Below are 23,566 nucleotides of genomic sequence, written 5' to 3'. Positions count from 1 at the left end.
TAGATTAGTTTGTTTGCTAAACATGAACACTTTTTTCTGCCTTTTCTTCAGATCTGTGGTTGTAGTACTCGTTGTTAATTATAGTATGCGTTTGCCTGCAGTAGCAGATCAGTGTGTTTAATACAGTGTTTTTAGGGCTTTTCGACAGAATCCTTCATGATGGGTTGGCTACTCCTTCATCTGCTTATTAGCAGCTTGTAGTGTTTGAAGCTCTTTAGTTCTGAACGCTGTTCTTTGCTCATTACTCTCCACCAGCAACAGTCCCATGTGGCTTATGCAGGAGATTCTACAGCCTCTGAGATTTACACATGATAGGAAATAGCTGAGGTTTGCAACCTGGTATTTCTGTAAGAGCTTGAGCAAACAACTTGGGTGTGTGATGCACATCTTAAACGTAATACTTGTCCATCATAAAACCTTATAAGTGCATTTGAAAAAAAAAAAAAAGTAAACATGTTCTGTATTGGGTAAATGGTTCTGGTATTGGTAAATATATTTTGACATATGCACATGGGTTTGCGTTCTTTTTTATACTTGGAAGAGTCTTTGTCCTTTGCCTGCAGTGAGCCTGATCCAAAGTCTCATGAAGCCGTTGTGCTTTGATTCAGACTTAATGTTTGCTGTCTGTTCATGAGGCACAGATGTAGAAGAAAACAAAGCCTCAGACACTCTGTAAATAATTTATGTTACCTGTGCCATAATGTCAGATAGAGCTCTTTAATATGCATTTGGGAGAGATGGTAAGGGGTAGATAATACTCCATGAAGTATATTGTATTGCAATATGAATTCCTTATTGTCTTCAAGATTGTCCTAAAAATAAAAGAAGGATGGTAAAAAATAAATTACTCTGATTTTGCATATGGAAAAATGTACATAGTGCCATCTGTTCTTATTTGCATTTGTGTCATTGATAGCGTGTGTAATCTAGCTGAAAAAGGTAAGCTGACACTCTCTTGTCTCTTTATCTAGACTCACTACTTCGGCCTTTGGTTTCTCAGCAAGAGCCAGCAAACCCGCTGGGTTGAACTGGAAAAGCCTCTGAAGAAGCAGCTGGACAAATTTGCCAATGAGCCTTTGCTTTTCTTTGGAGTAATGTTCTATGTGCCCAGTGTTTCCCGACTGCAGCAGGAGGTGACAAGGTACGTGGTTTCCCTCTGTTCACACTATTGTGATATAGCTGGGAGGGAGCTGACAGTTGCTCTGCTTCTGGCATTCAGTAGTTGCTCAGGTATCATCTGGTTCTTTCCTTTCTTGATGGTCGCCCAAACAGGGAAAAGGGAGAGAAATCAGTACTTGATTGTATCTGTTTGGAGGGGTGAAAAAAAGTGGTATTGTGGGATGATGATGCGTGACCAACTGCACAAATGAAAAGGGAATAATAGATATATGTTTAAACACCTGACATAAATTTTAAAGCAGACCGAGGTAACCATACTTCTTTCTACTGATTAAATGGAAGCCGTAGGAAAAGGACCTCTCTATACAGTTTTAGTTTATTATTCTTGTGTCTACCTGTGCTTTGCTGAAAGTAAACTGGCATCTTTTCTGGGTTTTGCCCATCCCACTACTGATTTTTCCCTCTTACACTTAACAAAAGGATTAAAATTGTTAGAGGGTATTAGTACTTTAATTATGATCAGGGTGTATCTTTGCAAACAACTTTAGTGGGAATTACTCTTTTATTCAGAGCTCTGTGCTTTAGTTGTAAAAATGCAACTGTTTTGAGGGGCTATTCTTGTAAACCACATCACTGTGTGGTTTTTGCACATCTGTGCTGTATTTAAATTAAAAAAAGGAGGTGGGGGGGCGCTGGGAAGCCCACCTCACCCAAAAAGGGTTGGGCTTGTTTTCTTTTTAACTAAAGTTATTTCATTTATCTGGTCTAGAGCAAAGTTGCATCAACAGAACTGGAGGTAAAGCCTGAAAGAAGTGGGTGAGGGTTACAGGGTGGCAGAAGCCTCCCCACTGAAAATAGTGTTCTGTTGCTGCAAACCGGAAATTCCCACATGGCCATCATGTCTAAAAAGGATGTATGAATAGTGGAGAAAGAGTGGCTTTAATTCTAGAAGGTGTGCAAGATGTGATCTGGATTTTTTTTATGTTGCAGATTGTTTATTTTAAAGGATTTTTTTCTTAACACTGGACGGGAGAATTGACTTTGGTAGGACACAAAAGAGCTGATTCTTAAAATGACAGCTGTCAAGCAGTGCTGTGACTACTGTATATGCAGAATTCTTGCCAAACAGTGGGCTGAAAGCATCACAAAACTTAAATTTCCCTGGGAATAGACTGAACATTGATGCTTGTCTGTATCTGTGTGTTCCTGCTTTGTACGTGTTAGGAGAAGGAAGCCTCATAACTTTTCCTTCAGAATTATATAACGTGGAGTTGGAATGTCTATAATGTTGCTCTGTGTCTGTTGCTCACTGTTGTCAGCCCGATCCCAGCCTAGATGTGTGCAAGGAAGCGTTGTAGCTACTTGGCTGCTGTTACCTCTTCAAGCTGCAGCCTGCAGTGCTGATTGCTCATTCATGGCTCACCTGCAGAGGTGTCTTTGCTCATTCTGCCCAGGTTGGTAATAACAAAATGTTTCAGTGGCAATTGAACTTCACAGCGCTCTCAATTGGAGTGCCTGCTGAATTGTTTATCTTTCCGAAGTGATTGATAACATAAGCTGCAGAGTCTTACAAGTGCCTCTTTTCTTTAAACGTCTGCAGCAAAAGCAGAAGCTTACTAATGGATCTCAGAATAGCCTGTAAGATTTTTTCTTTCTTTCTTTTCTTCTTCTTCCCTGAAGTGGAACTACTTCACTGTAGCTGATGCGATGGCAGCAAACCTTCATCTGGGCAGTTCTAGGTAGATGCAGTAAATCTCGTACTTGAAGCAGTGAGTGGTGGGGCCATGGAGGACTCTTCTGAAACCAATGGCAGAAAAAGGCTTAGTCTAAAGTGTGATTATGTGGACCGATGGGACTTTTTTGGCAGGTTTTTTTTTGTCTTTGTTTGCTCTTGGGAACCTGATTAAACATTTGTTTTGAAATTGAGACTGGCTGCTTTGAGGATTAGGCTTGATCATGGTACGATTACCTGTGATGGTGAGGTAGGCACTAGACTCGCCCAGTCAGTGCCTGTGTTTTTGACTTATATTTACATACAAATGACAAACCTGTCTTAAATGCAAAACTTAGGAGCAGACACTTCATCTCCTTCTGGGAAGCTGCAGAAGCACCACAAACCAACCCCAAAACAAAGCCACTACCAAAGGCTGAAGATGCAAAGCCAGTGACAGCACTACTAGCAGCAAAGCTTTTACCTTTGTAACCCTCTTGGTGGAAATGTCTCCAGCCCTGAACTTCCCTGGCCATGTTTGGAGCTTGAGGTGAAACCCGTCTCTCCGTCCAGGCTTTTAGTTAATTGTAAACTCCAGAATTTCCAAGGTTGATTAATATTCCTTGAAGATGATAAGTCTTCTGAGAGTATTTCAGCACACACATAATCCGCTAGTATTAAAAAAAACAAGAAATTAGTTTACTGAGGTGGTTTACTCTGATCTGTAGGATTACGGACTTTGGCTTGATAGCTGATTTTGAGACATTTGTCCTTAAGTGGATATTCCTCCTTGCTTCCAGCAGCTGCAGCCCCATGTACCTGTGCTGTCATTGCAGAGAGGCAAAACAATCCAAGACTTTTAGGTTTTGTTGGTTGAAAGGATCATTACTTGTGGGGTTGGTCAGTGGCTCTGAGGCAGTGTTCCTTAGCCATTTTTATTTTGAAAAACCATCTGATTCTTCAAAATAATTTGTGGATCATTTTGTGTTCTGATACTGTTTGGCAATTGAGGCTAACGGGAAGAATCCTTGTACACATAAGATAATTCATATTTAGGTGAAACCGTAATTAGTCATGAAATCATAACTTCTTTACATGTTATCATTACTGTTAGAAGTCTAAAATGCTAATTATGCCTGTAGGCTCCTGGATTTTAGCTGCCTGCAGGTGTTGGTAGTGGTCAGGAGCTCATCATGGTTTTGCCAGTAACTTCTTGTGTGTCATGCAAGCCAAATGTGGATGCAGAAATAAGGGTGAGTAACACTACCCCAAGCACTATGTCCTCCCATGGTGAAGGCTCTCTGGAAACCTGTCTGTATGTGACATGCTGGGAGAGAAGTGGAGAAGTAGTCTGGTAAGAAGGGAGTGCCGTCCTTCTGAGGTGCAGCGTGGGAGTGTCATTTGACTTGCCGAAGCTCAATGCAAGTAGCAGTGCTAACCACAGAGTTGCAGAATGGCTGCGGATGGAAGGTACCTCTGGAGATCATCTGCTCAGAGCAGGGTCAACTAGAGGAAATTGCTCTAGAACAGTGTCCAATTCAGTTTTGAATATCTCCATGGACAGAAAGACACCACGCCTTCTCTGAGAAACCTGTTCCAGTGTTAGTCACCCTTGCTATAAAGAAGGGGGTTTTATATTTAGAAGGATTTTTTCATATTTCAGTTTGTGCCCAAATGACCTCATCATTTCAAAGGTGTGGATGGGTATTGAGTGGGCGAGTGTGTTACCTGGGTTGACCATGTAACATGTTACTGAGGACCTGTACAGCTGCAGGTGCCTGTCATCTAAACACAAGCACAGCCATGACTGAAACTGGGATGCCTGTAGCTAATTTGTAAGAGGTATTTCTGATAATATGAGAAGGAAGGGCCTGTGGGATCCTTGGGAAAGAAAAACTAAGAGACAAGACCACCAGAGTGATTTATTCATCTAACAGCTCTTTGAAGTCAACCTCAGAGGCCTGCAAGAAAAGATGAGACAGAGAGTATATTAACTGTTCTAGTAGGTCAGATCTGACTCTGTGGCTTGCAGTGGAGCACTGGGAAAGGGTAAGAAGCCCCAGCAGGATATCATCAGTCTTGTTAGGTTAGCGACTTGGAGTGTGGATGGTGAGGCTCCTCAGGAGAGACATGTTTCTTGACCTGTGGCAGAAGCTTCCTGACAATGTCCTCGGGAAACATACAGAGAGCAGCCACCAGTTGTAGAGTACCTGTCTCTTCTTTCTGGTAATGGCAATGAAATGTTATTGCTACTCCTTCCCTTCAGCATAATGGCATTGTACTCTTGGCATTGGGCCTTCTTCTAATTATGAATTAAAGCCCCGTAATTTCTTAAGGTGTCAGTAGGAGTTTCACCATATTGTAATTGCTATATTTCAAAAATTTCTAGAAGAATTTGTGATAAACCAAATTAAAAACAAACCAAACAAACACAAAAAAAAAACCCAACCTTCTCCAGGCTTGATGGCAGCTACGGCAGGAGCGTTTGGGTGAGAGTATGGGAGTTGACACATTAGAAAAAAGCATTTTTCATGGAGGGCTACTTAGACAACCTCTTTTTAGTCATCCAGCTGTTCTCAGAGTGAGCAGCCATCGCAGGTGGAGATGCTCTGCATGTTTTTGGCATATTTAAAGCACCTGGGAACTGCATACTGTCTGATATAAAGCAGTCTCTGTGATGCCCTGTAGAGTAGATATTTGCATAGATTAGAAATATAAATCTGCCTTTTATTTTCTGCTAACTCCTCAGAGGGGGAGCATCTTTTCAACCATTTATTTTTTAAAAAATAAGCCTTTGTACAGTGTCTAAAGTAAACAAGCTTGCTTTCACTGTGCTCTTGTTCCAAAAACAGAGAACCCACACACTCCTGTGGCTTTCTGAAAATGTGGGTGTGATGCTGTTTTCTGCACAAGTATCAGACAATCCATGGCCTTTTTTCTTTTTTTCCAGAGTTTTAAGGAGAAAATGTAGTTACATTTTGCTCCCTACAGTATCTCTGTCTTCACACGTGATACTGCTGTGCCTTCTGTGAAGGAATTAAGGTGTGCTTTGGTCTGTTTTTCTGTTGTTTTTTCTTTCTTGGAAGAAGCTTTCAGTATGTTACTATGTGTTCTGTACTCAGTAATATCATATGGTGTTAGTGCTGTGGCAGACGGGGCATAATCCTGTGAAATGAGAGCAGGTGCCACCAGTGGGGCTGGATCCCCATGGTGCTGTGCGTGGTAGGTCTGGTGTGTGTGACTGTGTGGGGATGGACATATTCCAGCATCTGTACTGTGCTGCATTGGGCTTTTGCCCCAAGTTTGCGTGTCAGCTCTGCATTCTCCCTGAAAAATGTGCTGTATGGCTTTCCTGTGAAAGAAAACACAGAGTGTTTGGAATGGGATGGCTGCACCTGCAAAGTGTGGGAATGAATGTGTTTGCAGGTGGAAAATTAGAGCCTGTGGCTGGCCAGGCCTCTTTTCTGGAGGGCCTGTGAAAAATCAGCCTCAAACTTATCCTCCTGTAACTACATGAGCATTTATTTCATCTGGTGTTTTGCCACCCCACCCTTTTCTTCAGCATTTCTTGTACCTGATTTTTTTTTTTTCTGTTTGTCTTTTATGGAAATATTTTTTCTACACAATTCTCTGCCTTTCCCCTTATTTTTCTTCAAGTGTTAGGTGAAGAATTTTTAAACAGACATTCCTCTAACACGTACAAGCTGTAGACTCTGAGGACAGTATGACTTTTAAATCACTGCAGGATAAAGCAGAGGGGAAAAAAGAGTGTTTGAATGCTTTATATTTACAGGGAAAAATATTCTGGCAAACCTACTTTTTTTTTTTTTTTTAAATAAACTCTTGACTTTTTTTCATTCCTCTCAAAAATGTCCTTATTAAATGTCTTGCCTGCTTGAGCTTATCTTTCTTTTTAGTCTGCTTTACTTTACTGTTTTTTTTGAACAAGCTAAAGTTTCACATCCTCCTGTGTTGGGAGCTTTTAATACAGGTACAAGCAGCTGGGATTTTGTACTGATCACTGCGGTCTTTACATGATGCTTTTAATTGCTGTGTTAAGGCTGGATATAACATATCCTCCCGTTCCAGCCTGGTTTTGTGGCAAGCTCGGTGATGTGGAACCCTTTTAAAGGCTGTTAAGGTTGTAAGGTACATGAGGCTTCTTTGCTTTTCATGCTTGGTCACACCTGCAGCTTGTGGTGTCGGAGAAGTCTCTGTGTGTACCTTGGAGTTCATGGTAGTTGATTTGAGCACTGTGGTGACTTCATTGTCCAAAATGATGACAGTGTGTCAGAAAAAAACCCAGCACGATGTGTACCATTGGATTTGTTCAGGATGGCCTTGACTGTGCTTGCCTGGAGTGATGGGCTGTGACAGGTTATGTGACCATGCTTGCTAATACACCTCTGGTAGAACTGTAGGACTTTTTTTTTTAGTTTATTTTTTTTTTTAATGCAAATGGTTCTTAGGAATTCAGCAACACATTTTTTTTCCTACAAAAGTACAGAGAAATATCATGCAGAATGAGAGGAGAGAGGAGATGGATGATTAAGATAAGCACGTGGGCAAATGAGCAAGAACTGAGTGATACGCGGCAAGTTGGAAGATGGAGTATTCAGAAAACAAAAGGCCAGAGTTTGGTCTCTCACACCTGGAGATTTAAGTCAGGTTTTAACCATTCTGTGTTACGGGTGTAACTGAGCAGGAAAAAAGTCTGGTTTTCGGGCAGCCTTGTCCAAATTTCTCTCTTCCCAAGAACACTTAATCATTTCACGTTTACGTTGTGCTTTTTCCCGGCACATGTTTTAAGACGGTTTGCGGGAGCAGCCTGTGTAGCTTCCAGAGAAATGAATGCAACCAGTTTCTCATTGCCCTCTTTTCTGGGAAATGTCGTAACTCCTGCGTGTGTGCCCATCAGCTGTGCCACACTTATGGAGCGGCTCCGCTCACTCCATGTGGGAAAGCCCATCAACCACGGCCCTCTGTTGGCATTGGAGAGAGCTGGGTGGGTTGGCCAGCTGGAAGGATGGTGCACCTCCTCACTAAGAAGCAAGGCTCTGCTCTTCAACACAAATATGATACTTATGATCAGAATGGTCCTATGTTTTTAACTATTTGCTTTACCTGTTTCTTGTATTGGGCTGGATCCTTGCACAGCATAAACCAGTGTAGCTCTTTTCTTCTAACAGAATGTTTCCAACTTATAATTATATAAATTATATATATATAATTGCTGTTTTATAGAGAGCTATAGGTCAATGGACTGTAATTTTAAATGATCCACATGAATGAAGACGATAATTTCTATACATGGAAGTCATATCAAATGAACAGAAAAGGACAGGATATTCTGTCAGAGTGTCAGACCTTAGAAATGGAAGATATTAATAATTTCATCCCATGATTCCTGTCAGTCCTTTTGTTCTCAGATAAATGATTTGGAAAGTCAAATTACTGGATAGTTTTTACAGGGGAGTGGTGGGGAACAACTGTAAAGTGGCTTGGGGTGCCAACTGACCTATATGTGGTGTACTAATTCTTTGGATTTTAATTGAAGAACTAGTAAACAGTGCTGCAGGTAGGCACTGTGTCAGGAAACACAATAAAAGAAGAGTTTAGGACAAGTACCAGTATAAATGCCATCTTTGTGAAAATATTCATGAAACGTTGTGGTGGGGTCTCCCAGAGGAAGCAGCAAGAACTCTGGAGCTGAAATTTATAAATTGACAGGAGGCAAGGAAATTTCTGCAGGAACAGAATCCTGTTTTAGTTTAGCCTGTGGTTACCAGCCTGCCTAACTCTACACGTCCTGGTCCTGATCATGGTCCTGGTGCTGATCGTCTCATGACTGGAACTGCACCGTATCTCCCAAGACTGGGAGTAAGGCGAGCTCTGGGATTCATTGCTACCTGGAGATGGTTGTTGGACCCCCAGGGATCCCACCTCGCTTCAGCTGGACAAAACTGCGGGTGCATCCTGAGGTGACTTGGTGATGTCAACCCAATTTTTTTTTTTTCCCCTTCCTTCCAGCGGCAGGAATTTGGGACTAAACAGCAATGCTCTCAGCCACCCCAACTGCCATCCAGGAGCTCAAGAGCTCAGGCTGCCCAGGCAGGGGAGCAGCTCTGGAACTGCTTGCAAGCTCAGTGAGTCTTAAGAGCCTTGGATGGCCACCCAGGCTTAGACAAATATCTGGGATATTTGCATTTTGGTGCTCCTTTGATGATTTTATTGTTTCGTTTTAATTATTAGTCTTTTTTTTAATATTACTGACTACAGCAGGATAAGAAGCACACATTGGGCTTGTAGCCTGCCTTGTAAACAAGCTAAAACTTAATTAGCTTTAATGTTGTTTTCAGAGGACAGCAACAACAAATAATGTGCAGTATTTGCTTGGGTATTCTTGTGTTCATACTATTATAATGTATGCGTTTGCTTTTCAGTAACATTCTTGAGTTGGTTCTTTTTGGATGTGTATTTTAGTAGATGTTTAAACTTTGACTTAGAAATAAGAATTCCTTCAAGGCAGACCTAAGATTCAACATTAATTCCCTGTTTATAAAATAATTTGCTGAGGAGGGCAAACCCTTCTCCCAGCTGACTTTCTTCAGTGAATAGGGAGCTTGTTCTCTGTGTGCTGGTTATTGAAAGCTGAGCTCTTTGTGCCAGATATTTTAAGAAACTGTTGACGCTTAGATCTAATCTATTACATTTTACTGTGCTTTTAGACCAGAAAGCGAATGTGTTTTCGTGTGTGTGGTTGGGCAGTACATATGTAGCAATTCTAAAAAATAGTGTTGCATAACTATAAATACGGTGTTGGATACTTCAGCTTGCATACTTGCTTTAGTGTGTTTTAAAGCAGTGGCTGTGATGGTCAGCAGTGTTGTAAGAGGAATGTCTTGGTTTTAGGTAGTATCACATTTACATCTGATCATGAGGAAATAATACTTATTTTATGTTCTGGGTCTTAGTCATGTGTTCTTACATATTGCTTTGCTGATGAGAACTATTTGTGTGTTCAATTTTAGTAGAACAGATACTTCTGGAGTACTATAGACTTTCATATTGGACTCTTTAAAATGGCAGCAAAGGTTACATTCTCAGTTTCTGCTCTTCTCTTATGATAAAGATACACGGTTTACACACAGTGCGAGAGCTTCCTCTCTCATCTTAGCTATACCAGCTTGAATCCTTCCATGCCGGTCACGCTGGTGGGGGCATTTGCAGTTGCAAAAAGGCACTTTATGTTGTCTTCTCCTGTCCACCTGGGCATGTGTGCTGTTGGAGACACTTGCTGAACCTGTGCATTGGTTGAGTGGTCTGAGCTTGCATTGAATGCTGAGCAGCTCTTGCTGACTCCTGCTTGAGGAGTGAGGAATGTGGATGGGTTTTACCATAGTTGGGAACCAGAAATGCTTCAGATTTTTCTGGAAAAATTCTGCACCTGGGTAGAATGATGTAACAATTTTATTGTCAGTGCTTGTGATTTTTATTGAGTATGTAAGGATTTTCCTTAAACTTTGCAGCTCTTAAAAGGAGGTAATGATATGAATTTCTGTCTGGGTTTTTTTTTAGGTGTTCAAAACAAAACTCAAAGTAGGTTCATAAAACAAGGGAATAAAAGCATGAGAGGCATGGTTCCAAGTACTCTATAGCTTTCGAAAACCAGAAGGAAAAAGAGCACCTAACTTTACCACATAAAAAAGTGTCATTCTTCAGTAACAGCATGGCTTTGAGGGAGATTGATTCATGGCACATGAAACTTCAGAGATAAGAGCATGTTAATTGTGCACCCGTTTCAAAAATACAGAGGGATACAGACAGAAAATGTAGGTATGTGCAGCAAGATAGAGGAGGAATTGTAGAATATCTCAAGTTGGAAGGGTCCCATAAGGATCACTGAGTCCAATTCCCTGCTCCTTGCAGGACTACCTAAAACCTTAATCATATGACTAAGAGCATCGTCCAGACGCTCCCTGAACTCTGTCAGGCTTGGTGCTGTGACCACTTCCTTGGTCAGTTCCTGTGACTGACCACCCTCTCAGTGACGAACCTTTTCCTAATGTCCAACCTAAACGTCCCCTGACGCAGCTTCATTCCATTTCCTTGTGTCCTATCACTGGTCACTAGACGAAGCAACTGGTTATGATTAGGACATGACTGCAAACCACCATCTTAAAATTGTGTCTTAAATTGCATAGGACCGTCAGGATTTAATCTTAATTCCAGAAAGAAGAGCTGAAGTTCCATGAGACTGTTTGAACCTAGGCATTTTACGAGCCTTAAAGAATAGGAAATAAATAAAGCATTTTGAAACTTGCTTTGGAGGTCTAACCAGCTTCTGATGTAGGAGAGGCTTCTGCCTTCCTGCAAGGAAACAAAAACCTTTTGAGTGGCCAATATGTTTATTCTGTGATATCTGAGAGTTGAAACGGTGCTGAGGCTGGGGACCTGGCCTTCTTTTTTAATCCGTGAAGAGCTTGCTTTGTGTATGAAACTGCGTGTTTGGATGAGTCACACCTACCGCTTTTTGTTTCTCAGCCTGGGAGGAAGCTGTCCTCACCGCTGTTGGTGATAAACACTTGTGTTATGTGTTGATAAACACTGGGATAACCTGGGGCATCAGTTCTATTTAAATCCTGTCCCTCTGGGCCCTTGGCTTTCCCATGTTGGATTTCCCAGTGCCACACACACATATGGTGGCATACTTGTGAATGTATTGGTAGCAGTACCCATTTTGTGCATATGTGTTCATGGAAAATCAGTTGCAAGTCTGCTTGTATGATCTGAACATGTCCCCCTGTTCTTGTTTCACGTTTGTAGCAGGCTATCTTAAATAATACTGAAAACTGATTTTAAATCTTGCTGTGAGTGGCAATCATGAAAATAGCAAACTGGAGAACAGCATCCTGCTTTCTTTGAACTGCAGATTGTTTCGAGGCAAAAGGATGAGCATATGGATACTCAGCTTCTGCTTTCACAGCTGGAGGATTTGTTTGGAGTTGTATTTAACAATATGGCCCAGCTAGATCGATTCATACTTGAAGACTCTACAAGAAACCTTCAGCCAGGTGGGAGCTGTCAAGCTTAGGACAGGATGTAGAGATACAAAATGCCAAACGAAAAGTTAATTTTATTTTCATTTATAAACGGAAATAATGTTCTGTAGACTTGAAATTCATGTCTAATGTTTCCTGATGGATGGGAGCACACCGCCATCGCCGCGACGGACAGGGGCTTCCCTGGCACCTTCCTTGCCTCCTCTCTGAAGCAAAGACTGAGCTTCGGTCAGGAGGTTTCTGTAAACTCAGTGAAGAAGCTTCTGCTGTAGTGGCTGTTGGAATGACTCACAATAGGATCAGTCTTGATAGATGTTGTTCCCTGAAGGTTGTTAGTGTATCGTTGTCTTTTTAAACCAGACAGACACAACTAAGAGCAAGTAGAGGGGCTTTTTTATCTCCCATAAGGCAGAATTGCTCCTTTCATTCAGACTTCATGACATTCTGCATTACATGAAGAGAAAGGATAAATTGAACTAAATTAACTGTCACTAAATTTGAGGGCGAAGTAGCTCTTTTTGTCTTAGTGTACACATGCCAAGAGTAAACTTCTTTAAGGCTAAGGTGCTTTTTAAAAAAATATCTTCTCTCTTTGTTTCAGTTACTACTGGTATCAAGAAGAGCACTGAGAAGAGATTACAGCAGTTGTTGAGGTTTTCCTGTACCTTAAAAAAAAAATCGAACAGCAGCAGAGGCAGGAGGAACGTAGTTCCTTGGCTTTGCTGTGCAGCAGTTTTGACACTTAAAAATTTGTGTGGACAGTATTTTCAAATGGAAATGCTACTCTGTGCTGGAAAAGTGGCAGCATTTCAGGGCATCTGTTACATTGGCTTTTCAGTGTTGCCAGTGTTCTCAAACTTCATCAAAGGGCCTGAATCTGAGCTGCTAGCTGGTGTTTGTCATTTCTCCCACCGGGATCAGCCACAGGTAAGAATATTTAGGGTCTGCAAGCCCTTGGTGTGATAGTGGATGCAGTTCAGTTTTGTGGGTGTGTTGCTACAAATGTTGTATACACAGGCATCCCTCTGAACTGGTAGGTTACGCAGAGCAAAGGACTTGGTTTCTAGCAGTGTGGAAGAAATGCAAGAAGTAATTTACTACCCTAAATATAGCCCATATTTTAATACACTTTTATGAAAATAAACAAGCCTGTGGTGTTCTAGTATCACACAAGTGACATGCTGGTACTAGAACTGTTTCATTTCGCTTCCTTAATTGAGGAGAAGAAAGAGAAAATAAACTCTTGTTGGCCATAAACTAGAAAGAACATTTGCATAAAATGAGACAGTTTCAAAGTAAAGAACAAATGGGGCTTGGTTGCTTATGGAAGAGGAATAGTTTATCATCCACTTCACTTGCAATTGCTTTACCAGGGCTCTGCCCAGCTTTTCAGAGCTTGGTTCTGACCTTTTACATTAGGGTCTTATTAAGCAAAGCTTTTTTTGGAAGAGGCTTTATGCCTGTTTATGAATGTATTTGTCAAGAAGAAAGGAGTGAATTATTTCAGCAAATATCTGTTTCTGATTTCTGACTTGTGCTAACAGTGAGGAATTTGAGAGTTATTCTGAAAATTACTGAATAGATGTCTGCTCTCTTCTTTTTCTGGCATTTTAGTATAATGGCTATAGAGAAAGTTATAGTCATGGCATGATTTTACTTTCCCTAGGGGTGGGGGGGGGGAAGTTCTCTTCATTTTTTTGGTTTACAGGATAAGAAAAGTGGAAAAATGGAAAACACTTGTCATCCCTAGCTGTTTGAGTCACAGAAGTGCCCATCAGTGTTTATGCATCTCCTCAAATGAAACATGAAAAGGATCACTCCTCTTCTAATCTATGAACAGTGCCTCTCTCTGCCTTTGTTAGGCTGCTGTAAAGTGCTTGATGGCCTTTCTTTGCCCTTAAGGTGTTGTAGCAATGTATCTCATTGCAGAAATGAGGTTGCCCATTCATTAGGGAGCGCTGTGCATACAGCAAATATCATGGTGTACCTCACAGATTGCTATGCTACTTCTGACTTGTCTCCCGGTGTAGTTGAAGGCACTATTTTTTGACAGATGAATATGTTACCTAGATTGGGGCTAGTATTCCTTTGTTTATATTCCCATGGGATGCAGTAGCAATGACTAGCAGTTTGTCCTTAGGGAAGTGCAGACCACTGTGGGGTATACTGCTCCAAGTCTTGGTGGCACAGACTGATCTTACCTCAGTCATGTAGTTCCTCCTGATGAAGCCTCAAGAACGAAGGTTGCTGTAGGCTTCCTGTGTAATCTGTGAGAAGAAATGGGCATTTTCACAGCGTGATTCAGGATTCCTCCGTCATGCCTCATTTTCTGCAGGTGATTCATCCTCTTTTCTGCTGCATGTTGTGAAAAGGGAACTGTGGCTCATTGCTCCCAGATGTCTGAGATTTGACTACAGCATCAGAAAGAGAGTCAAACCAATAGCAGCAATCTGTGAGCAAACAGACCTGTGCTTTTTGATTATGGTCTCTAACTGCTTTTTAAATTTCAGTAATTCAATAGGCAGTGAAAATCTTGGTTATGGTAGCACTGCCAGTCTTCAATTAAATTTTGATGGCTGTACTGCAGGCTGGAGCACACTTTTTCCCTTCTTATATAGCTGAGACACAAACCACTAATACTGGTTCTAAGCATACCCTTTTTCAGGGAGCTGAATACCTTTGGTATTTTTTGCCTTGCTGGCAGGGTATAAAGCTAAAGGAGCTGCAATTGGATGTCAGTACAGTCTTGAAATCTCTGAGTGTGTTTAAAAGAAGCATTTGTATGGAGGCCCTTATGCAGCTGAAAATCTCAACAAGAATTTGGCAGAAATCTCAGTGTTGGAAGATGGCAGATTCCTGTGCAGTGAGATGTTTACTGGTTCACTGTTTTTATCTTTGGCAGCTGCTTTTACACTTGATATCTTCAGCTGTTTTTGAAGCTTTTACAAAGAATAATTATTCATTTCACAAAATGGATCTACTTTACCCACCAAACAGGGCACTGATTCACATATTTCTCTGGCAACATCCCGTTGTTATCAGAGCTGTGTTCACTTTTGCATGGTTGCATTCACTGGGACGTTAGAACTTCCTGGGCCATGGTTTTATTGCATGATTTACTGATGTGTGGGGTGACTCTTTTCCTGTGAAAACACAAGGGTCACCAAGCTCTTCAGGAGGTGGAAAAAACCTGAGTTATCCTGTTTTCTGCTGGCATTGAGTGCTCATGTAGGTGCTTCAACAATCTTTTCACAGGAATATGAGCTATTGTACTGATGGCCTATAGATAGCTGGCAGCTTCATTGTGTCACATTTCAATCAGTGTTTTCTTATTACCAGGATAGATTACTGTAAAAGTAAGTAGTGAATGGACTGAATTTAATTCCCTGCAAGGTAAAATTCCACAAAATCAACTAAGTTTTCTCGGATGTTGGTTATATGAGGTTGGGATACTACCTAAAAGTTTTACTGATTTTCTTTTTTTAATTTTTTTTTAAATTAATTCCATAAAATCATTAACAAGGTTTCACTGCAGACTACTGTAGCATCCATTTATTTTTTTAAAGTTCAAGTTAAGTACACATTCTCTAAGTTTGAACGTGTTCACTTGCTCTTTGAATAAAGTAACACCTGAATACACTTGCATGCTGCTACACACCCACAAACCAATGATTTTGTGATGTGCTTCTGGATGCTTACATATGCATACCAGTTGTTCACTGGTATACGTGTTCACTCTGTTCAACTTTTGCATCAGTGCACAGCAGTACATGTAACCAGAAAAGGCTGGTGGACCTAAGACACGCTAGAGTTTAGAGCTCTGCTAGAGGAGAATATTTAAAATATATACTGAAAAATGAGACAAGGTTTATGGGGTGTATACAGTATGTTTTATTACTCCAACTGGCATAATGGAGGGCGGGGAGTATGGGGCAATCCAAACTCTTTGTTTTGTGTCCAAAGAATAGAGTTACATCTGAACTTAGCCTAATTTTTAAAAAGAGTTATCTGTTTATTTTCAGTGTTGCATAGTATGAGCTAGAGTATACATATGTTCTAGTTAACTCACCACATTTTTTTAGCATGATATTCTAACCTGCTCGGCCATTAACCTGGCTGGCTACCAGGAGAATTTTCAAACTGTTGACTCATATTGCTTCCATATGTAACTTAAACCACCTTTTCCCACAGTGAAGACAGCTTGAAGGTTAGCTGTGTTTTCAGGGGAGGGAGCAGCATATTTTGAACTGAGTCAACGCATATGAGTAAAGGAAGTAAATCTAAGGTATTATTAACTTTCGGGGGTCTAATCTCATTTTTGCTGAAATTATTTCCTGCTTCCAAACCAGGAAAGATCAACAGCATTTCTTGTGCTCCTCTTCCCCCTGAGGTTTAGTAGTCTTCAGCATACATAGCCACGGCTCATCTTTGCAATTTTGCGTCTTTGTGAGAATAGATCTTCACAGCTACCATTACTTTTATACCATTTAAGGATTTGGGGGCAGGAGTTGCTCTGTGTGTGGGACCTGATGTGTTGAGGATGTGACTAGTTAAGTGGGAAATTACATGCAGGCTGCATGCTATGTTATTGAGCCTATATGTAGTTGAAGCTCCTGAGGACGCTACGTGGGAATGGGGAGACCATGTTAGAAGGAAGGTGAAGGTGGAGACAGCAGTTCTGTGGGTTTGCACTCAAAAAAAAACCCCAGTTGAGTACAGATATTTTTTTCTGGCAGGCTGCACAAAAAAGCTGAAGGGAGTTTAGCAAGCAAGATTTTTCTCATAGACTTTGATATCCATTTGACCTGTGGACCTTACTGATGAAGAGGTGATCGGAGTTTAGTTCCAGTGCTATCACCATTATGGGAAGTTGCATCTTGCCTCAGGCCCATATTTTCTCCCTGTGATTTGTTGTTGTTGTTTTTGGCGATAGGGTGGGAGTATGGGAATAGCAATCTTCCTCTACAGCATTTAAGATCTGTGTATGAAAAGCAGTATGTGGCATTGCTGCAATGCCACCTACCTGACTCAGTTCTACTTTTTTTTATTTAAAAAATGGAAAAAAAAGAAAGTGAAGTTAATAAGAAAAAATAAGTCTCCTATGTTGTAACCTTCGGGTTACTGTAGCCAAATGGAAGTGTTTTGCTCAGTTCAGGGGACAGGAGCACATAGCTGAGCATGTATTTAAGCTTAACTGTGTGAGTAGTCTAAAGTCAATAGGACTGCCATGTTGGACAGTAAAACTTTTAGCATGTCTTTAAAACCCAAACCAGATGGATAAGTGGCTTTTTTCAAAGATGTGAGGCTAACAAACTCTTCACTCCCAGATGTTTTTGGCTACTGTTTCAATGCAGTATTTATTCTTGCACTGAGTGTTGTTTTTCAGCTGAAAACACTAAAATACAAATTTTTCACATTATATGGTTTTGATTGTTTTGCTTTACTTTCGCAATCCCATTCCAGCCTTTATAAGAATGAATGTTATGGTGGTGTCACCAGGGCCTGGCTTTGCTGGACTCCAGCTTGCAGAGACCAAATGTAGCTTTTGCTGAGAGAGTGTGCTTGGAAGACAAGAAAATATGGCTTCCACCATTTTTTAACTCTAAAAGGCGTGCTGGAGTTTTGTCCTGTATAATTCTTTAGGTATTTGGATTAACTCTGATAAAATTATAGGTGGCTGTTAGGGAGTTTATGGTGCTTATAAATTGTATTGGTGCTCCCTGTAATTTGTGATAATTAATTCAAGAGTTCAGGGGCAGAAATTCAGGATCAGGTTGTGGCATGCCTTCCTTTCTTGCTAAAGCATGCCATTACTGGCCTTTTCATTTAAGGTTTAACTTTGTGGGTTTATTTGAACTTGGAGTATCTGAAAACTACAATACGCTCTTGACAAAAAGTGCAGAGGATGGACTTGTTGTGGTTGGGGGGTTCCTTTTTTAATGCTGAGAAATTGGTGGACATGGTAAGGCCACATTTGCTGGCTAAGCCTCTCGGGGAAGGAGTGCATGTTTTGGAAGGCTTGTGTCACGTCTGCAGGCCACGACAAGGCCTGGCTGCATGTCTGTGCTTGTGGCCCATCAGAAATGGCAGGTAGAGAAAAACACTCGCAGAGCACTTCTTTACAGTCCAAGCTCAGTATTTTGCTGCCAACAAGAACACTGAGTGTGATGCTGGTATCTCGTGTCTCACTGCGAAGGGTTTCCCCAGCCATCCATTTAACACTGGGCTCCAAAGACCCACAACACTTTGATAATAGGCTAGACTGGAAGCAGGTGCTTATGTGTGAAAGGTTATAAAGTATGTGTTGCCTTCCTAAACAGTCCCATGTCCACTTGCAATATATATACTCTTCTATTTTTTGAATGCTTGCTTTTGCTGCAGAAATTTGACTTCATTGACTGATGCCAGAAAACAAAGCTTATTGCTCCTAAAACATTCATACTTGGCATTTGCATTTGAAATCTTCTGCCAGCTGTGTAAAGAATTGGTGGAAGTGGAGACCTGAAATTTTAGTAGACTGTCTTTTGGAGAATGCGTGCGTAAGAACAACGTTTCAGTAGTAAACTGAAGAAATAGAGGTGGTAAAAAACAACTAAGCCGTGCAAAATTGTGATCAGACTGTTTTTAGGTGCTCAAAGGTTTTCCTGTTCTAGTAGCCAGGAGTTGACTGTGTAGATGGACCTTAACCTTGGAAGACTTTGGCCTTTGGTAGGAATTTCACTGGTCTGAGGTGGTGACTTACCTTCCACTGTGTGCCCAGCAAGCCCGCCCCCCAGGCTCTGTATCATTTACCCTTATGCTCACAAGTTGCATATCAAAACAAATGGAAAGTGACCATCGTTGTGAAATTAGCCTGTTTTAGCCAAATCCCCATTCCTCCCGTTTGGCTATAAACTGTTGCTTTTAAAGAGAGAGATTGAACAATGTAGAAGTAGGTGATATGAATGGGTTTTGATCTGTCCTCCTTTTACAATCCAATGTGTGAAAATGATGCTAACCCAGCATTGTTCTCTCTCATGAGGAAGGGGAAGAGGAATGACACAAATCTTTCCATATATTTATTTTAATTTTAGTTTCAGTCATGTTTTCCATCCAGCTGCTGGAGGAAACCAGGATGCAGACAGTTGGATGCTGCTTTTGAGCAACCTCATTTCTCAGTTACCTGAAGCTAACCGTGACCTACCTTACAAGGTTGTTATGATCAAGCAGTTCCTACCCTACAAACTGTTATGACTATGTTTTCACTATTGGCATTGACAGTTTGAGCTTCTGAAGGAATTTTCTCCTGCATGTGTGACAAAGGCTCTTTCGTCTCCTTCCTTGTTTTTTTTTCTGGCAAGTCTGTTGGTCTTTCTGAAGGTCTGTGACAGGGTGTGGTAGACTTGTTCTCAATAATACCCTTCTAAAAATATTACCCTTTAGTAGTGGAAGCACAGCCATTGCTTTTTATATTCTACCACAAATCCCAGATAAATGGCTATTGTCTGCTACTGTGAAACATCAGACTTTCGCTGGGAGGGAAGCTGATGAAATTCCAGAGGAGTGAGCTGGAGATGTTCTGTTTATCAACATCATCTACGTTTTTTTACAACAGCAAAGACAAGGCCTTAGCACCGCGTTGCTGACAATGACATCATCAATGTATGTACCTCTTTTTCTAAAGTGCTTTTAGATTAAGATGTGCTGATTGAAGCCTTGCATCTAAAATGTGTTTCAGCATGCTCAGGCCCAGAAATCATAATACCATCCTTGCCAATATGCTGAACATCGTATCTGAAAAGACCGGTCTTATCTGCCTGCCTTTCTTTTTTGCCATATAAAATCCAGTCCGAGTTTGCAATCAGTTTGGTTGCAGTTGTGTTGGGTGACCCACATGAAACAAGCAGCATCCAGTAAGTAGTACTCTGCATTGAGGCTTGGGAACAAAGCTTGGATCTCCCAAATCTGCCATGGTTTCCTGCCAAAGTTTACATGAGTGACTCCACCAGTTGTGTACCTCAGATACTCTATTTATAAAATTAGGCTAATGATCATTAATACTATTTAAAGCAAGTTTTTCTCAGAAAAACAACCAGTAAGAGTTAAGTATTATTATTATTATTGTCTCAAATATGTAATAAATAAATAAGCCCCTTTTTGTCATTCTCAATTAGTTCCTTTGATTGCCCATTGAATAGCTGAATCATTGGCTTGTTTAACTTGAAGACTGGGAAAAAAATGAAAGGCCCCATGTTTAAAATAAAAAATAGGTTTCTGTGGAATCCTGTAGATAAATATTATCAAAGCCAAGATCATAGGAGATTTTAAAGTGTGAGGTGAACAACAGACACATCAATATCAAAGCTAATGCTTAAAATAATTTCAGTAAATGATAAAAGGCCTCTATTCTGGAGAAACTGCTTCCCTGTGGGCAGATTATTGCGTAAGCATACATTGCAGTGTGTCTGCTCAGAAGTATAATACTGTACTAACATAAACCCAAACGAGCTGAGTTGGAATGTTATGATTCAATGAGACTTTTATTGTGTTCCTAATTTTAGAAGATCATACTGTACTCTAATTGCAATTTTTTTTTTTAAGCTGGAAAAGAGCTGAAGGTCTTGAGCTAAACCACTTGTGGGCCAATTTGTTACTCCTTTAGGTCTTAAATACTTATTTTGGAGATATGAGGCAGTAAAGCAGTTTTCCTCCAGAGAAGTTAAACTACATAGCTGTGAAGCTGTCCAATAGATAGGCTTGACGCCAATAAGGTACCTAATGAGTTATAAAACAGTTAGTCATGCCGGTAATTGCATCATTAGAAACGATTTTAAAGGAATTGTACCTCTTGGGTAACTAATATGTGTTTTGTAGAGCTTTGTGTATTTCCAAATACACTCAAGGTAAATATTTATTAGTATTGAAACTGTAATGCATTTATTCATTCTGGCTTGAAATACCCAGAAAAACACAAGGACTGATTAAAAAGAAGAAATTAAAGTGTTTCCTATTGCAGTACAGATAATGTGTGTGTTCCGAACCCTTCCTGGCTCTGATGTGCAGCAAAGGAAAGTAAAACTAGGGAAAAATAACAAAAATCCAAACTGATCACAGTACAGCATTCAAAGAATATTAGTCTTTATTATTTCAATCCTATCACCTGTTTGTATAAACGTGTAGATCTGTGTATGTATAGGAAACATATATTTAGACTGTAAATCCCTGGGGCAATAAGCACTTTTTGTTTTGTTCTTGTACATTGCCTAGCAGGTTGGATGCTGTTCATTACTAAGGCTACTGGGTCTGATAATATTGAGTAATTATTAATGAAATATTTGCCTTGTGGTTCTTTGTAGAATTCACTAATGGGAAAATTGTGAAGACGGAATGCACCAGTACAATTACTCCGGAAAACTAAACTATATTCTTATTGTTGTAAACCATCCTTTAATCTCACTTCCAATATTGATCAGGCCAGGTTCTGCATGACTTGTGGTATCTGAAACATTGGTTGTTGAAGAGAACAGAAATCAGTAAAATGTATTGAGTTATTTTCAGCATATATAAAACAGCAACAGAGCTTATACATCAGATGAACAGTGGTGGTGGAAGGGTACAGTGAATTCGGTGACACTACACAAACATGCGCGTTCTTTTTTGAGGTGACAGGACAACAAACACGAATCCTGATCTTGGGAGGTCTGTGAAGAACTGTGTGGGCAAATGTAGTTTCTTTACATTTACGCAGCAGTAGCTGAGTCTGAATCTGAGTGTTGCAATTAAATTTTAAACCAGTACCCTTATCTCCCGCTTACTAATACTATTTGGGTGGTTTGTTATTTTTTTTCTTCTGATATAGTATGGATTCCTAAGATGCAGACGTTGATTCTGGAGTTCAGATGTCTCATATTTGTCCAGTTGCAGCTTATTTACTTTATTAAAAAGTATGCTTTTTGGTGCAATAGATGCAAATATACTTTTAATGTTTTCTGTGTTGGCTAAATAGAGTTGTGGGAAATGATATCCTTATAATTATGGCTTTGTTCAGACTTGTTGTCCACTCCCATTCCCCTTGGAATTAGCTACAGGCTGGCAAACTGTAGTAGCCTTTATTACATTGAATACACAATGGCTCTGCTAAAAATGTTCAACCCAAAATGAGCATCAAAGGTGAGAGATTTCAGCTCTCTGCGCACTTGGCTATGGTGGTGTCTCTTTTGCCCTGCACACCCCTAATATGCCAGAATGCCTCTGTGATGAAAGCTTTGTCAGTCTTAATTTTGAATTTCTTGCCTTGTATTATCTGGGGTTTCAGGTGGCGGACTTCTATTTTTTTTTCAGTTTCCATGTGCTTTCCCAGCTAGACCACCTAATAGGCGGCTTGTGAAATGCATGGTTTGATCTGCTGTTCTGGAACAGCTTTCCTCAGCGAATCTGTAGCTGAATCATTTTAAAAATGTTTCATTTCCCTCAAATTATAGATATACTTTTGCAATCCAAGCGAACAAAGAGCGGTCTCAGCTAGCATAGTGACATAATAATAGCATTTAATGTAATTTCAGATGGAGGAGCCTCAAATCCTCAACAGAATATGGGCCAATTTCTCCTCTCCGTTGGCTGGGCAGAGAGCCTGACCACAGTTTTGCAGCACATGAATCTGTGGCTTGTAGGGCTATTAGAGCCTTCTAGCAGAGCTTCCTCCAGGGTGTGCTCCTCGTCCTCCTTGGCAGTGGAATTAGCCGCTCCAGTTCATGCCTTGTGAAAGGAGATGTCCCAGTTCCTACCTCATGTGGCCACAATGCAGGAAGATGTCAGGGGACACCTGAGGTGGGTGACCCATGTCACTGTCACTCCAGGAGTAAAGACGAGGCTGGTACAGACCAGAGGTTTCTGCCTCAGTCTTCAGTTTTTCTTGGCACTTCCATTGAAAAAGGTATCGGAGCCATAGCAGGTCATTGCTTTTCACTGAGTTTGCCTGTGAAAGGTGACAACTTTCTCCAGGAGGTTTTGCCTGATAGATGCACTAGTTAATGTCAGAGAGCTAATTACATATGTCTTTTAAACTCTTACTGCATGTCACTCTGCAACGTATAATAAATTCTGAAATTTCAGTCTGCTGCAGTGTTAGTAAATGCAATATATGCCATAATATAGTAGAATATTCCTATTATGATTTTTAAAAGTGACCTGTCTCTGACAATGAGGGTGAAACACCTGTAAATGGGCATCTTTCTCATAAAGTGGGTGCTGTCTGCTGTCTTAAAACAATTTTTCTGAAGTACTGGCAACTACAGTTGCAACTAAAGCCCCAAATCACTGTTTCTTTTGAAAGTCTTGGTCGTAATATTTGATACTACAGTAACTGTATTATCATAGTATTTTTGATGATGCTTACCTAAATAATAATTTCTGTGGTTTATCTGTAGTTTTGTGGGTACTATGGTTGAAATCACGGCCGGCCAGCTTCTATAGAGCTAAGATCTCACTATAAAATTTTATGTTGTTTTGACTTTCATATAGTCTCTTAAATTTGTGTTTGTTTTAACAGTAGCTATAACTTTACAACAGATGTGGATTTTACTTCTGTTAGACTAGAATGTGTAATTCATGCATGCATATGTAGCATTGACATAAATAGCCGCCTTTCAGGATTACAGGTCTTGAAGACCAGATTCAGCAAACACTTGCTCTCGTG

The 23,566-nt window shown here is 40.5% G+C and overlaps 1 protein-coding gene across 1 annotated transcript in view; it reads left to right on the top strand.

Annotated features, from left to right (window-relative positions):
* PTPN14 (protein tyrosine phosphatase non-receptor type 14) overlaps window positions 1-23,566 on the top strand; it is a 113,931-nt gene that overhangs the window by 50,838 nt on the left and 39,527 nt on the right. The window contains exon 3 of the mRNA XM_005502759.3: window positions 972-1,141. Within this exon, the coding sequence (XP_005502816.2) occupies window positions 972-1,141 (170 nt within the window). The remainder of the gene's footprint in view (window positions 1-971; window positions 1,142-23,566) is intronic.

Source organism: Columba livia, chromosome 3 (assembly GCF_036013475.1).
Source record: "Columba livia isolate bColLiv1 breed racing homer chromosome 3, bColLiv1.pat.W.v2, whole genome shotgun sequence".
In the NCBI taxonomy this organism is placed as follows: domain Eukaryota; kingdom Metazoa; phylum Chordata; class Aves; order Columbiformes; family Columbidae; genus Columba; species Columba livia.
This window is presented reverse-complemented; position numbering and strand designations above follow the sequence as displayed.